At 47.1% G+C, this 16,544-nt stretch overlaps 1 protein-coding gene across 1 annotated transcript in view; it reads right to left on the reverse strand.

The window, feature by feature from the left end:
* The window catches only part of LOC122365874 (protein cab-1-like), a 30,139-nt gene extending 14,505 nt beyond the window's left edge, over positions 1–15,634 (reverse strand). Inside the window, exons 1-3 of the mRNA XM_043337473.1 lie at positions 15,506–15,634; positions 12,265–12,350; positions 8,784–9,003 (exon numbers count right to left, since the gene is read on the reverse strand). Of these exons, the coding sequence (XP_043193408.1) occupies positions 8,784–9,003; positions 12,265–12,350; positions 15,506–15,599 (400 nt within the window). The 5' untranslated portion in view covers positions 15,600–15,634. The remainder of the gene's footprint in view (positions 1–8,783; positions 9,004–12,264; positions 12,351–15,505) is intronic.
* Positions 15,635–16,544: the final 910 nt, after the last annotated feature.

The following is a 16,544-nucleotide window of genomic DNA, read 5'->3' on the forward strand; positions in this document are numbered from 1 at the left end:
ACACCAAAAACAAAATATAGAAAAGGGCATGTGCGACACATGTTTTATGGGTCATTTTACTCATAGAATTCAATAGGCACACTCAATAAGTGATATGGACCATCTTTGGATGACTTTCAGGTCGAGGTCAGGTCAAGGTCATGTCAAGTGAGGTCAAATTATGAAGTTGGTTGTTAAGGCCTAAAAAGGTGTTAATCTGATGCAGTTTTTCACGGCAAATCGAATGGTGCTATTTTTGTTTCCGTACGAGGTCTAGAACTTCCAAAAAATCATTTTTCAAAATTTTTGTGTGTCGTGACGTCATACAATTTTGAATAACTCCCACATTTTTGAACCGATTCTTCTAAAAATTGGTATGTAGGTGCACAAAGACCACTTCTCTGACATATATTCCGGTTTTTTTGATGCACGCAAAATTTTGGATTTTATAATTATTTCCCCAAAAAAGTCAGTTTTTTGAAAAAAAATTGGGTCAAAATCCAAAATTTTCAAAAAACTGAGATTGCCATGTGATAGAGAAAGTGAAATGACGTATAAACTTTTTTGTTACGTCTTGATTCCTTTAAAAATGAAGATGTTAGCGGCGTTTGAAATTTTGCCGTTTTTGAGGCGAAAATGGTGAACATGACGTCACTAAAACGTCAATTTCTCAAAAAATTTCCGACGGATTTCGCTCAAATTTTCCGGGAACGTGTCAAATTGATGTATAATAAGGTACTGTAAGTTTGACGTCGCTGGCGTAACGCGTTTAGAAGTTATTGGCGAAAAACGGAGGGGGGGGGGGGCAGATTCTGCCCCCCCCAGCGGGGCGCGGGTTTTAAGGGGTTTCTATGTCAATAAGTGAAATAGAACTATGGATTATGACGTGCGATCACATAAAATCACTAAAACAGAACGTTTGTGAGTTGAAACAAGTGCTTTTTTGGGATATATGTGCTGACAAAAAATAAGTGAGGATCTATGATCTCACTGGATCTCAAGCAAAAAATGAGACTCGGATCTGTGATCCCTGCGGATCTCTCCATAAATTAAAGAGCTGGATCTATGATCCCATCGGATCCGAGATCAGGATCCGTGGGAGCAGATCCCATATCCATTTTCTCGGATCCATGCACATGTCTGTCCATCACTCTATTTGCTTCTCCATGTCATGCTTCTGCTGTTGTTGCCATGTTTGCAAACAATGTTTGCAAAATACAGTACAAACCAGTAACGAAACCTTGTGGCACATAATTTGATAGCATAACTTGGCATAACCCGCACATTTCTGGCGGGGATAAGAAGCACTTTCTCGCCTAGGTATAGCTAAAAAACGGCACGCCTCAGCGCGCCATATTTTGGGTACATGTAGGAAATAAATGCAACTTTATTGTGACGAATTTTCAAAAAATCGGTCAGAAAATTTTTTGAGATATCGAGGTTTTAGTGACGTCATGATTTTTGAGTTTTCGACCAAAAACTGCATAGGTTCAAAAAATTATATATGGAAAATCACAATAATAGACTTCAGACATGCCGTAAACGCCATTACACTGCCAATACCATAAACCATTAAATGGCTATCTTCGCGTTTTGATTGTCATGGAACATTTTCCAACATCATGGACTGAATCTACGTTCATCAATTGAGCAGCAGATTGATATTCGCGAATATCAAACTAAAAATTCGATATTCGGACGGGGAACGCAATAACTCAAGAACCAGTGAACCGATTTTGATGAAAATGCCCTCATTCGATTCCTCGTTCCTTATTGCAGGTTGACAGCGATTTCCAGGTCACTAGGTCATGACCTTCAAGGTCAAGGTCAAGGTCAAAGGACGGGGAACGCTCTACAGCCTAAAGTTACCGTCCGATTGGCTTGTAAATGGTCTCAATCGATTCCTCGACCCCGATTCCAGCTTGACAGCGATTTCCAGGTCACTAGGTCATGACCTTCAAGGTCAAGGTCAAGGTCAAAGGACGGGGAACGCTCTACAGCCTAAAGTTACCGTCCGATTGGCTTGTAAATGGTCTCAATCGATTCCTCGACCCCGATTCCAGCTTGACAGCGATTTCCAGGTCACTAGGTCATGACCTTCAAGGTCAAGGTCAAGGTCAAAGGACGGGGAACGCTCTACAGCCTAAAGTTACCGTCCGATTGGCTTGTAAATGGTCTCAATCGATTCCTCGACCCCGATTCCAGCTTGACAGCGATTTCCAGGTCACTAGGTCATGACCTTCAAGGTCAAGGTCAAGGTCAAAGGACGGGGAACGCTCTACAGCCTAAAGTTACCGTCCGATTGGCTTGTAAATGGTCTCAATCGATTCCTCGACCCCGATTCCAGCTTGACAGCGATTTCCAGGTCACTAGGTCATGACCTTCAAGGTCAAGGTCAAGGTCAAAGGACGGGGAACGCTCTACAGCCTAAAGTTACCGTCCGATTGGCTTGTAAATGGTCTCAATCGATTCCTCGACCCCGATTCCAGCTTGACAGCGATTTCCAGGTCACTAGGTCATGACTTTCAAGGTCAAGGTCAAGGTCAAAGGACGGGGAACGCTCTACAGCCTAAAGTTACCGTCCGATTGGCTTGTAAATGGTCTCAATCGATTCCTCGACCCCGATTCCAGCTTGACAGCGATTTCCAGGCCACTAGGTCATGACCTTCAAGGTCAAGGTCAAGGTCAAAGGACGGGGAACGCCTTACAGCCTACAGTTACCGTCCGATTGGCTTGTAAATGGTCTCAATCGATTCCTCGACCCCGATTCCAGCTTGACGGCGATTTCCAGGTCACTAGGTCATGACCTTCAAGGTCAAGGTCAAGGTCAAAGGACGGGGAACGCTCTACAGCCTAAAGTTACCGTCCGATTGGCTTGTAAATGGTCTCAATCGATTCCTTGACCCCGATTCCAGCTTGACGGCGATTTCCAGGTCACTAGGTCATGACCTTCAAGGTCAAGGTCAAGGTTCTCGAATATCAAACTAAGAATTCGATATTCGGACGGGGAACGCAATAACTCAAGAACCAGTGAACCGATTTTGATGAAAATGCCCTCATTCGATTCCTCGTTCCTTATTGCAGGTTGACAGCGATTTCCAGGTCACTAGGTCATGACCTTCAAGGTCAAGGTCAAGGTCAAAGGACGGGGAACGCTCTACAGCCTAAAGTTACCGTTCGATTGGCTTGTAAATGGTCTCAATCGATTCCTCGACCCCGATTCCAGCTTGACAGCGATTTCCAGGTCACTAGGTCATGACCTTCAAGGTCAAGGTCAAGGTCAAAGGACGGGGAACGCTCTACAGCCTAAAGTTACCGTCGGATTGGCTTGTAAATGGTCTCAATCGATTCCTTGACCCCGATTCCAGCTTGACAGCGATTTCCAGGTCACTAGGTCATGACCTTCAAGGTCAAGGTCAAGGTCAAAGGACGGGGAACGCTCTACAGCCTAAAGTTACCGTCCGATTGGCTTGTAAATGGTCTCAATCGATTCCTCGACCCCGATTCCAGCTTGACAGCGATTTCCAGGTCACTAGGTCATGACCTTCAAGGTCAAGGTCAAGGTCAAAGGACGGGGAACGCTCTACAGCCTAAAGTTACCGTCCGATTGGCTTGTAAATGGTCTCAATCGATTCCCCGACCCCGATTCCAGGTTGACAGCGATTTCCAGGTCACTAGGTCATGACCTTCAAGGTCAAGGTCAAGGTTCTCGAATATCAAACTAAGAATTCGATATTCGGACGGGTAACGCAATAACTTAAGAACCAGTGAACCGATTTTGATGAAAATGCCCTCATTCGATTCCTCGTTCCTTATTGCAGGTTGACAGCGATTTCCAGGTCACTAGGTCATGACCTTCAAGGTCAAGGTCAAGGTCAAAGGACGGGGAACGCTCTACAGCCTAAAGTTACCGTCCGATTGGCTTGTAAATGGTCTCAATCGATTCCTCGACCCCGATTCCAGCTTGACAGCGATTTCCAGGTCACTAGGTCATGATCTTCAAGGTCAAGGTCAAGGTCAAAAGACGGGGAACGCTCTACAGCCTAAAGTTACCGTCCGATTGGCTTGTAAATGGTCTCAATCGATTCCTCGACCCCGATTCCAGCTTGACAGCGATTTCCAGGTCACTAGGTCATGACCTTCAAGGTCAAGGTCAAGGTCAAAGGACGGGGAACGCTCTACAGCCTAAAGTTACCGTCCGATTGGCTTGTCAATGGTCTCAATCGATTCCCCGACCCCGATTCCAGCTTAACAGCGATTTCCAGGTCACTAGGTCATGACCTTCAAGGTCAAGGTCAAGGTCAAAGGACGGGGAACGCTCTACAGCCTAAAGTTACCGTCCGATTGGCTTGTAAATGATCTCAATCGATTCCTCGACCCCGATTCCAGCTTGACAGCGATTTCCAGGTCACTAAGTCATGACCTTCAAGGTCAAGGTCAAGGTCAAAGGACGGGGAACGCTCTACAGCCTAAAGTTACCGTCCGATTGGCTTGTCAATGGTCTCAATCGATTCCCCGACCCCGATTCCAGCTTGACAGCGATTTCCAGGTCACTAGGTCATGACCTTCAAGGTCAAGGTCAAGGTCAAAGGACGGGGAACGCTCTACAGCCTAAAGTTACCGTCCGATTGGCTTGTAAATGGTCTCAATCGATTCCTCGACCTTGATTCCAGCTTGACAGCGATTTCCAGGTCACTAGGTCATGACCTTCAAGGTCAAAGTCAAGGTCAAAGGACGGGGAACGCTCTACAGCCTAAAGTTACCGTCCGATTGGCTTGTAAATTATCTCAATCGATTCCTCGACCCCGATTCCAGCTTGACAGCGATTTCCAGGTCACTAGGTCATGACCTTCAAGGTCAAGGTCAAGGTCAAAGGACGGGGAACGCTCTACAGCCTAAAGTTACCGTCCGATTGGCTTGTAAATGGTCTCAATCGATTCCTCGACTCCGATTCCAGCTTGACAGCGAGTTCCAGGTCACTAGGTCATGACCTTCAAGGTCAAGGTCAAGGTCAAAGGACGGGGAACGCTCTACAGCCTTAAGTTACCGTCTGATTGGCTTGTAAAGCGTTCCCCGTCCTTTGACCTTGACCTTGACCTTGAAGGTCATGACCTAGTGACCTGGAAATCGCTGTCAAGCTGGAATCGGGGTCGAGGAATCGATTGAGACCATTTACAAGCCAATCGGACGGTAACTTTAGGCTGTAGAGCGTTCCCCGTCCTTTGACCTTGACCTTGACCTTGAAGGTCATGACCTAGTGACCTGGAAATCGCTGTCAACCTGCAATAAGGAACGAGGAATCGAATGAGGGCATTTTCATCAAAAGCGGTTCACTGGTTCTTGAGTTATTGCGTTCCCCGTCCGAATATCGAATTCTTAGTTTGATATTCGAGAACCTTGACCTTGACCTTGAAGGTCATGACCTAGTGACCTGGAAATCGCTGTCAACCTGGAATCGGGGTCGGGGAATCGATTGAGACCATTTACAAGCCAATCAGACGGTAACTTTAGGCTGTAGAGCGTTCCCCGTCCTTTGACCTTGACCTTGACCTTGAAGGTCATGACCTAGTGACCTGGAAATCGCTGTCAAGCTGGAATCGGGGTCGAGGAATCGATTGAGACCATTTACAAGCCAATCGGACGGTAACTTTAGGCTGTAGAGCGTTCCCCGTCCTTTGACCTTGACCTTGACCTTGAAGGTCATGACCTAGTGACCTGGAAATCGCTGTCAAGCTGGAATCGGGGTCGAGGAATCGATTGAGACCATTTACAAGCCAATCGGACGGTAACTTTAGGCTGTAGAGCGTTCCCCGTCCTTTGACCTTGACCTTGACCTTGAAGGTCATGACCTAGTGACCTGGAAATCGCTGTCAAGCTGGAATCGGGGTCGGGGAATCGATTGAGACCATTGACAAGCCAATCGGACGGTAACTTTAGGCTGTAGAGCGTTCCCCGTCCTTTGACCTTGACCTTGACCTTGAAGGTCATGACCTAGTGACCTGGAAATCGCTGTCAAGCTGGAATCGGGGTCGAGGAATCGATTGAGACCATTTACAAGCCAATCGGACGGTAACTTTAGGCTGTAGAGCGTTCCCCGTCCTTTGACCTTGACCTTGACCTTGAAGGTCATGACCTAGTGACCTGGAAATCGCTGTCAAGCTGGAATCGGGGTCGAGGAATCGATTGAGATCATTTACAAGCCAATCGGACGGTAACTTTAGGCTGTAGAGCGTTCCCCGTCCTTTGACCTTGACCTTGACCTTGAAGGTCATGACCTAGTGACCTGGAAATCGCTGTCAAGCTGGAATCGGGGTCGGGGAATCGATTGAGACCATTGACAAGCCAATCGGACGGTAACTTTAGGCTGTAGAGCGTTCCCCGTCCTTTGACCTTGACCTTGACCTTGAAGGTCATGACCTAGTGACCTGGAAATCGCTGTCAAGCTGGAATCGGGGTCGAGGAATCGATTGAGACCATTGACAAGCCAATCGGACGGTAACTTTAGGCTGTAGAGCGTTCCCCGTCCTTTGACCTTGACCTTGACCTTGAAGGTCATGACCTAGTGACCTGGAAATCGCTGTCAAGCTGGAATCGGGGTCGAGGAATCGATTGAGACCATTTACAAGCCAATCGGACGGTAACTTTAGGCTGTAGAGCGTTCCCCGTCCTTTGACCTTGACCTTGACCTTGAAGGTCATGACCTAGTGACCTGGAAATCGCTGTCAAGCTGGAATCGGGGTCGAGGAATCGATTGAGACCATTTACAAGCCAATCGGACGGTAACTTTAGGCTGTAGAGCGTTCCCCGTCCTTTGACCTTGACCTTGACCTTGAAGGTCATGACCTAGTGACCTGGAAATCGCTGTCAAGCTGGAATCGGGGTCGAGGAATCGATTGAGACCATTTACAAGCCAATCGGACGGTAACTTTAGGCTGTAGAGCGTTCCCCGTCCTTTGACCTTGACCTTGACCTTGAAGGTCATGACCTAGTGACCTGGAAATCGCTGTCAAGCTGGAATCGGGGTCGAGGAATCGATTGAGACCATTTACAAGCCAATCGGACGGTAACTTTAGGCTGTAGAGCGTTCCCCGTCCTTTGACCTTGACCTTGACCTTGAAGGTCATGACCTAGTGACCTGGAAATCGCTGTCAACCTGCAATAAGGAACGGGGAATCGAATGAGGGCATTTTCATCAAAATCGGTTCACTGGTTCTTGAGTTATTGCGTTCCCCGTCCGAATATCGAATTTTTTGTTTGATATTCGCGAATATCAATCTGCTGCTCAATTGATGGACGTACTGAATCTTGTCAATTTCTCGTGGCTACTTCACGACCATGATGCATGCATTTCTTAAATTGATTTTTTCTACCAAGCACGTACTCGTATGTGTCACCATCGTTCTCTACGGTGCCCGTAAAACATGTGCCATAGGCTGCGAAAACCAGTTTAGATTTTCGAGGATATGTGTTTACCTGACTGACCAGTGACCTGACCTTGACCCTGACCTATGCTTGGCTGACCCCTACATGAATCTGACACTCGTGTAGCACTTATGAAGGATTGTGTACTTGACAGTGTTTATGACGAGAGACGCCCAATAAGAGGTTCCAGAATCCATGCTTCTGAAAGCCCGATTTTAGGTGTTTGACCTGACCTTGACCCTTATTGATTTTCGAGTTATTGGCTAGGGGCGTTTAACGCCCTCCTCCCTCCTGCAAACGGCAGGTGGCGGAATACCCCAGCAACTGCCGGGTATAACCGTAAACATTCCATCTGCAGTCTCCTCTTCAACCTCTTGCCGCGCCACTCCAGTTCCACGCGAAGAACCTATGGACACCGCGACCTGCCGCGGACTTATTGGAATGGCTGGACTTATTGGCAATAAATCGTCTGAAATCTGAACCTATCTGCACCGCCATTTCCTTCTCGTCCTACATCTAATTTAGGTTCGTCTGTCAGTAATCGCTAACTAAATCTATCGTGTCCTTTGGATAATGAATCATATCACAAAGCTGGCGAAATGCTCCTACGGCCCAGCCCAGATCAGTTGGTGAGGGATGTCGGGTCACTGACACACCGACGGGTCAAGGCCATTCATCAGGGCCGCGGAAGAATAGGAAGGTTATTTTTATGCCGCTCGTTGAGGTCCAGTGCGCTCACCATGGTTCATGATAGATACCTAGAGGTATCTATCATGAACTTTATTTCGCAGATACCTAGAGGTATCTGCGAAATAAAGCGGCGCAGCTTTTGGCTGATTCTAACTTCTGCAGGGTTGAGACGATCAATCGAAATTGTGGGTAGTGTCGGCCGTTGACTAGCCTGTAGGGCCATGTCGGCCGCTGACTAGACTATCCTGTGAGTTGTGGGGGTCGTGTCCTGTCTATGCAGCCTGTGGGGTTATGTCGGCCGCTGTGGGGTCATGTCGACCGCTGACTATCCTGTTACGGTCGTGGTGTCGTGTCAGCCGCTGTGGGGTCGTGTCAAAGTGTTGACTTACCTTTGGGTTAGGGTCGGCTGATATGGGGTCATGTCGGTGTCGCTCTGAGGTCGTGTTAATTGCTGACTTGCCTGTGGGATTGCGCCAACCATTGACTTACCTGTCGTTTTGTACTATAGTCCGCTGACTTATATGTACTAGTGTCGTGTTGACCGCCGCGCTGGCTTACCCGGTGGGATTGTGTCACCCGCTGATTTAACCAATATTAATTTACTTGTGGGTTTGGGTAGGCCACTGACAAGCGTTTGGCTTTGTGTATAGGCCGCTGACTTACCTGTGGGATTGTGTCAACCACTGACTAACCTGCAGATTTGTGTTGTCCACCGACCGTCGGCTGCTCCCCTCGCCGTTTGTCCGTGGCTGCGGCGGTGTGCTGACGAGGCTGGCTGTATTCCGGGTCACTGGGGTAGTAAGCGAACTGGCGTACCGGGTGGTCCGTCCGCTCCAAGTCCGGTCCGCGACCCCGGGTCACCGGGCTCGGGGCCAGAAGCGGCGCCCGTAGCCGGCCCAACTCTGAAAGCTCCTGGGTGGGAGAGGCGGCTGGGTGTCGGATCGCCATGAAAGTATTCGAAGTTCAGCATATAGGAGAGGCGACAGGGCTGATAAACGTACAGTTTACCGTTATTTGATATGCTTTCATTGCATTTGAAATAGATTGAAATAGCATCGTTTACCTGCCCCTTAGCTTTAAATTGTTTTTGTGAAGGTCAGGCCAAGGTCAGGTCAAAAAGGTCAATTTTCGAAATTGATATTTTTGCATAATAAGATCTAATTTGATGCAGCTCGTCACGGCAAATCCAATGTTGGTCTTAGTTTTGAACTACGTTGTCAAGAACGGCTAAAATTGAGGTAGAAAATATCACGTCATTAACTTTTCTAAAATAGCCTTTTTCGCCATAACTTAGCTAAAAAAAGAAGGCATTGGTATCAAACTTGGTATGTCGTTGGAAGGCTTTAAGAGTTAATACACATATCCGTTCTTTTCAAAATTTTGATATTTCTTTATTTTGAGGGCCTTATCACTCCAAAAAACACTGTTCTTATTTTTTTGGGATCAAAATTAATAATTTAAAACATTCGAAAAAACAGTGTTGTGGCCCTAAATATTCTGCACCTTTTATTCGTCAACCATTTTTCTCCATCTTCAAAGCTATAAGCGTGACAGCTTTTCCCACGAAACCTTTTTGGGGTCGAGAATGGCAGAACATGACGTCATTTTGACGCCATTTGTGGCCAACCTATCATAGCCTCTTAAAAAAAATATCACAAGGTGTAAAATCAATGCCCGGGGGATCCTGAATGTTTGGTGGTGATAGCTGCAGTGCTATAATAGGAGATATTGATAGAAAAGGGGAGGGGGTCGATATGGTATCCCCCTACAGGGCGCAGATTAGGTTCACGACTCCCTTAAGTCGGTTTAAAAAAGAATATGCGCAACTTGTCACTGTTTTGTTAAAATGCACTGATAATGAATTTCGAATGTAATTAAACAAAACTAAATCATCATGATAATTAAACTATTCCGAAAAAAACGAATAAATCACGATAACATTTTAAATACCTACTTAAAGGGCTACGCCCTAAAATACGATGTTATTTTTAAAGTTAATTAATTTTCATGAGCCATTGATTTAAATTCAATAATCCATCACTCTCATCTTGGAAATGACAAATGAGCATTAAACAAGAGCTTCCACATATGGTAAGTTAACGAACGCCATTTTCTGTGACCTGGATAAGTCGCTTAGAACCATCCTTACGTAAGCGGAAACATGCATGAGAAAATAGAAGTTTATTTTTCAGCGCTGTTTCAGGAAAGCCAGATTGGAGATGGACTAATTACTCGGCCGAGGAACATAACCAGAACCAAGCGACACACGAGACGTTGGGGCGACACTCGAGTGGGTACATTTATGGCGACAAATGGAGTTTGTAATTGGTTCCGTCAATGGTAGACGAGGTGACCGTTAGGGGCATGAGAGCCAGTTATGGCCCCACATATCCAATAAAAAAAAGCGGAGAAAAACTAGAGTAACAGCTCAGCTCTAAACTACCATACCCGGTTAACCAGTTACGTAAGAAATTGACATTTGTGTGAAGCTCAAAGAGTGGATCCAGCTTTTGTGCAGTATCCTGCTTGGTATCCTAGTATCTCGGTATCGCGAAGCCCTAGCCGTTGCAAGTCCAATTGCAAATTGCACTGTGCACTGTGCAGTGTGGATATCAGTTATTCAGTTTAACCCTCGCCGGCCGAGGGGGCCGTCCCCATAGGGTTTTTCGCGATAGCTCCGAACGCGCTGGTGATAGAGAGATAAAACTTGGCATACCTGACCTTTAGTTCAAGCCGAGTCTTTTGACACCAACCACATTTTCGGGTCAGGTCAGGTCACTGAACTATGAGTTATGACGTCATAAGTGAATCTCTGCACGGTCTTCAGATGTCGCAACTTCGCAACGCCCTCATTGCCAGAGGAGCTTTCACAGGGAAATGAAACTTGCAGGATCTAGTATCCATTACGTGTCTCATAACTTGTATATCTCGGATTTTTCCTAAAGGTCAAGGTCAGGTCATTTTCGTGACCTCACCATTTAAGTCAAAGGGGAAAAATGAAAACTGCTATTCTGGCGCCGGGAACGATCTCCAACTATCTCAAGCACACAGAATCGTGATTTGATGCACTCCTTGCAAGGTTAGATGCGTCACTTTTGCAATGTTGACCTTGCGTGACGTCATTTATGACGTCATCAAGGTCATATTAGTTTTTCGTCAATAACTCCCGAGCAAATTGAGCTAGCGAGTCGAGAAAGCCACCAATGGACTCAGGAAGACCTGCCGAATCGAATGATATGCGACATGACCTCTTTCGACCAACTTCGTGACCTGGGGGTGCTGACCTGACCTTGAGCTGAGGGCAACACCCTAAGTTGACCTGACCCGAACAAAAAGTATATCATTCGATGCGCCTGAGCGAGGCGAACACGATGCTGCCAAAATCGCGGCTGTGCGGCCGTTTTTTTTTGCGAAGTTATTCACCAAAAACTGAGCCGTACCTTGGGGCACTTGACCTGACCTCAGAGGTCACCGGTTAACCTAGGACCTTAAAATTGGGTACCAATCTCTGCGTCTCGTAACGGCGCACACGCTCGTTTTTTCCGCGACGCGCTAGCTCTACCAGAGGCGAAACGGCGAGGGGGGGGGGGTCGTACCCGCCCCCCCTCGGCCGGCGCGTGTGGAAAACCAATAGGTCCGGCGAAGTGTTGACTCTAGTTACTCAGTATTCACTGTAAGCAGGTAATAATGCATACAGACGAATGTGAGTTAACAGAGCCTGAAATGGCACTATCCCATCCCGTTACAACGCCGTTGTTAGCAATGATAAGGGGTGCCAGCTTCAACCCGCGCCGGCGGGCCAGGTGGGAGTTGAACACCACCCTGCGACTTATCGAAGACATCTGTGAACGAGGTACTCCAAAAGATACATAAAGTAAAAATTTCAGACCCAGATCGCTAAAGCCACATGTAGGTCACGTCAAGTGACCTTGCCCTAACTCAGAAAAAATATAATGCTCGTCATATAGCTTCACCAGCTGAACGATCGCTATGATTGGTTAGAGTAGCACGGTTTGTTTAAATATCAAAATATATTTAATATCTATCTATATCTGCAAAATATTTATATTTTTCACATATACCTCCCTCTTTCTCTGTCTACGACTATATAACACACTCTTTCTTCCTCAAATGTCGCGAACTACATAGCAGTATTCGGTAAACGTTACTAACCTTTGCCTCCTGAAGTTTGAGCACATCACGAATAAGTCTGTCGATTGCTCCATCTTCGCTCTGAATGGCTTGAAGAAGTTGAACATCTGTACAAAAAAAAAGCATGCTCGTCATTGGATGTTTTGTATACGTTAGGGTAACAAGCGACATCATCCAAGGTTGACGCGTCTCCCCTCCTGAAAGTGCAGCTTTCACACGCACCAATAGGCCCAGCCCTGTCAGATACACCACGCGCACGTGAGCACATCCCGTGGTTATCAGCCAGTCCCCCCAGAGCAGGTGTTGGCCGTCATCGACTGCCAATAAATACCTACATCGCCTTATAGCACAGGTGACGCACGCGCACACACAGACACGCATACACGCACATACCACTCACTGGCGGCGTAAACAAGCCGGATGTTAGCCCGCATGTGTGGTTCCACCCTGATGGGGTTCCGCCCCTCGCGCATATGTGGTTTCCCTTGTCAGGTCTCAGATAGACAACAACAATTTATCACAAGGGACGAGGCGAATGCAGGGATATAGGTAAGCCTGGAACAGCCAGTGTTAAGCAAATTATGAAAAACTTGACCTAATGTATGCGACATAAAAAATGTGCTTCGCTCTTCTAGTATCACTATTATATATGTTACTTAAATATTAGTTACCAACAATTCTTTTTTCGTTAGGTATAGTACAAACTGTAGTAGAAATACGAGACAAAGTGCGTAGCGCGTATTTGGAAATTTCGACCTCGACGAGCATCTGTGGTAGAAAACCACCACTTTGGTAAGAGAAACTACGGCTGTCCGCTACCATTTGCACTGCACAGATGCTCGTCGAGGTCGGAATTTCCAAATAAGCGTAGGCGGGTTTGCAAGTCAATATAAGAACAATTCCTACATGCTTCTTTATATAGTTTTAGTTATATAACGCTACAATTCTGCTAAAAAGCATGCATGGCTGATCGTGACTGTCACCGCTGCATGTGAACTAGCACTAAACAAAAGTGGCAGGCCATTTGAGTGTCCCTTTAGCATCGTTTGACATTGGACATCTATTGCTTGATCCTCTAATTTACACATCATCAGCTGCTGTCCTTTGCATTACTGTGCAAGCACTCTTGTCAAAAATAAATGTGTCAGCGAGTGCACCGAGACGATAAGTCTTGTCGTAGTTGGTTTGCTATCCTGCTAGTGCGCCGAAGCTATTGTAATCAATATTTTGTACTGAGCTCTTGTCTCTGCGTGGTATAGGCATTTTTCGGTACAGCCGAGAATGACTATAGAATGTTACGCTACCAATCACTCGGAAATCACGCCAACAAGACGCGTGAGGCTCTACACCTAACTCGTAGTTTGGGCTAGCACATCCAGTTTGACAACATTGACGAAGTTTATGTCGAGCAAAAAATGTTTTCTGGTGACACACTGAACAGTAGGTAGAACCCAAGGCCCTAAACAAGGTTGCACGGACTAATTTCTACTAAACCTACCAGAATATAGTTTCACGGTTGGATATTTTAATAAATATTCAATCAAAACTTCTTTATTATTTTCTCGTTATCATAAATAAGCAATTTTATAAATTGACTTTCAATTTGCTTGCCTTTTACTGGCAAAATAACTTTCTAGTATTGGGTCAACATAGTTGTGTAGCAGTAGGAACCATAACTGGCAAAACCCCTATGCCTACATACAGCAGAAAAGCAGCCACCAGGTGTCGCCACAGTCGCCACTTGGTCGCCACACAGATGTCGCGCGCGTCGCCAATCGCCACACTACCGATTTCCATAAGGACGCATATGTACGATTATGTATTGGAAAGTCACCCTTAAGGATTACGCTTACATCCTTTGCTTATGAGGTCGGTGGTTGGAAATTGGGAGGGGCTCAGCTATTTTCGACCACGGATATGGCTTTATCACATGATGAGGAACATGCTGATAAGCGTTTTATGTGTCAAAACAGCACAAAAGTATTTTTAATCATTTTTCAAAAATAGCCGTTCTGCCGTATCTTTCAGTGCAAGGTGCCTTCGGTCAGTCCCGACGTGACGTCACGCAGGGAATTTGCCAGATTTTCCTACTAGACTTCGACACCCCCTGAGTAGAACCAATCGAAAGTCAAGGCGAGATCAAGGTCGGGTCAAAGGGTCAAAACTACAAGTACGTTGTTATTGACTTTAGAGCCCAATTGGTGAAAAGCTGACTGAGAGTCATTATAATGCATCTGTATGGTATGGCTTGAAAGACAAGATCTTCAATATTCATGCCTATTTATTAGCTGTCATACCTACGAAGTTCCAGATCAATGATATAGGTCCGATAAGAACATCAGTAACGAAATGGGTGGTGACTTTGATCGGAGTTGGACGATGTGCATGTCAAGTCTCAAGTTCAGGTCAAAATTAGGTCAATCGGGGCCAAATATCGAACTTGGTCTGTGAGAACAGAAGTGTCTGCCTCACTGAGGTTTTTTTTTAACTGTGACTTTCGTAACGCAGAATGAGGCGACGGACACGCTATAAGGGACGTCTACATAACTATGTCTTGTTTAGAGACGGCTCTATAGTTTCGGTTATCGCCCGGCTTTTGCCGCTTGCTGTTTGACTCGCTAGGGGACTTCTATTGTCTAGGGATGGACCTGTTGCTATAGTTTCGGCCATGAGTGCTCGGCTCTTGCCGCTTGTTGCGTTGCCGCCATTATGCGGTCAGCTATTATCGCGTTTTGTGGTATAAGCCATTTTGATGGTGCCCACCTTTATTCTGACGTGTTGGTCTTTATTCTTTTGAGAATAAACATTGCGAATTAATTGTTCAAATATTTACATTAGGTAGGTGCTCAAATGTTCAAATCACTTAGAAATTTAGAGTATTTATTTACCTGTAATCCCTGCTGTTGGATAGAACGCCTGTAATATTCGTGCCTTTATTGGCCATGCCCGAGCTGAATGTCTACAGTTTTTTTACGGCATGATCAGCCTTGCCGAGGCTATTCGCAATAAAACCCGATAGCAATAAGTCAGAACATGAGGGCACATCGTAATCAAAATAATAGCAATATTGGGCATCGAGTCACGAGTGGAAACTGAGAGACAAGTCAGTCAGATAAATCACATAGCGACAGCAATTTTGTTCTCCAATGTGTGCGTGGGCGGTGCCGCGCGTATTTCTCGCCAGATGGTAGCCGACGAGACTGGCCGCGTGCCGTCCGACTCAGCCGACTCAGCCGGCTCAGTCGGCGGCAGCCGAGCTCACCTGATGACGTCGCGTCACCGGTGGCGGCGGCGGCGGCGATGACGGCGGTGACGGCACTAATGAGAAGGACCGGCGGAGGCCGAGGGAGGGCCATGCTCGCGTCCGCCGGGGCCCGGCCGGCGGCTCGTCTGAGCCCGCCCGCAGCCCGCCGCCGCCGCCGCTGCCGCCCACGCCTGGTCGATACAACTGTTGCCGAGCCCGACGACGACGTCATCGTCCCAGGTGTGACGTCACACACCTGGCTGGCCCTCATGTCATGTCAGAGGGTGGGGTTGTGGCATGACGTTACCGGAGGGATGATGTTTATCCAGATCGGGGGTAAATTGGGTACCTATACGAATACTGAGAGATTGACATGTAGTTGTAGATAACATAGGCGTAGGAACAGGGGGGGGGGGGGGGCAGGTGGGCAAGTGCCCGCCCACTTTTCGAGGTGGGGGGCCAACCATGTGTTTTGGCCCACCCACTTTTTACTCGAGGCCCCTCGTCTCGATTTGAGAGGACGTCGTCACCTTCCAGAATAAACAAACTCGGTAAAAATAAGTTCCACGAATCCCCACACACGGACTCCAAGGGGCCGTGATAGATCCAAGGAGGCCCTCTGTTCATACTTGTCAGTCGAAGCCCCTGAGACTGATGGACTGAAATGCCCTAGTGGATCTGAGGAGGCCCCAATATCCACACTGGTCTGGGGAGGCCCCTGACACTGGCGGTCTGGGAGGCCCCTCTATCCACACTAGTCAGAGGTCTGAGACTGGTGGTCTGGGAGGCACCTCCATCCACACTAGTCAGAATAGGCCCCTGACACTGGCGGTCTAGCCGAGGCCCCCTACCCTCACTAGTCAGAGGAGGCCCCTCTATCCTCAATAGTTAGAAGAGGCCCCTGAGACTGATGGTCTGGGAGGCCTATCCATCTGCACTGTAGTCAGAGGAGGCCCCTGAGACTGATGACCTCAGAGAGGCCCTTATAATCACACCAGGCAGAAGAGGCCCATGAGACTGATGGACTGAGAGGCCCTTCTATTCATACTGGCCAGAG

This window comes from Amphibalanus amphitrite, unplaced genomic scaffold, assembly GCF_019059575.1.
Source record: "Amphibalanus amphitrite isolate SeventyFive unplaced genomic scaffold, NRLGWU_Aamphi_draft 000029F_arrow, whole genome shotgun sequence".
Classification (NCBI taxonomy): Eukaryota; Metazoa; Arthropoda; class Thecostraca; order Balanomorpha; family Balanidae; genus Amphibalanus; species Amphibalanus amphitrite.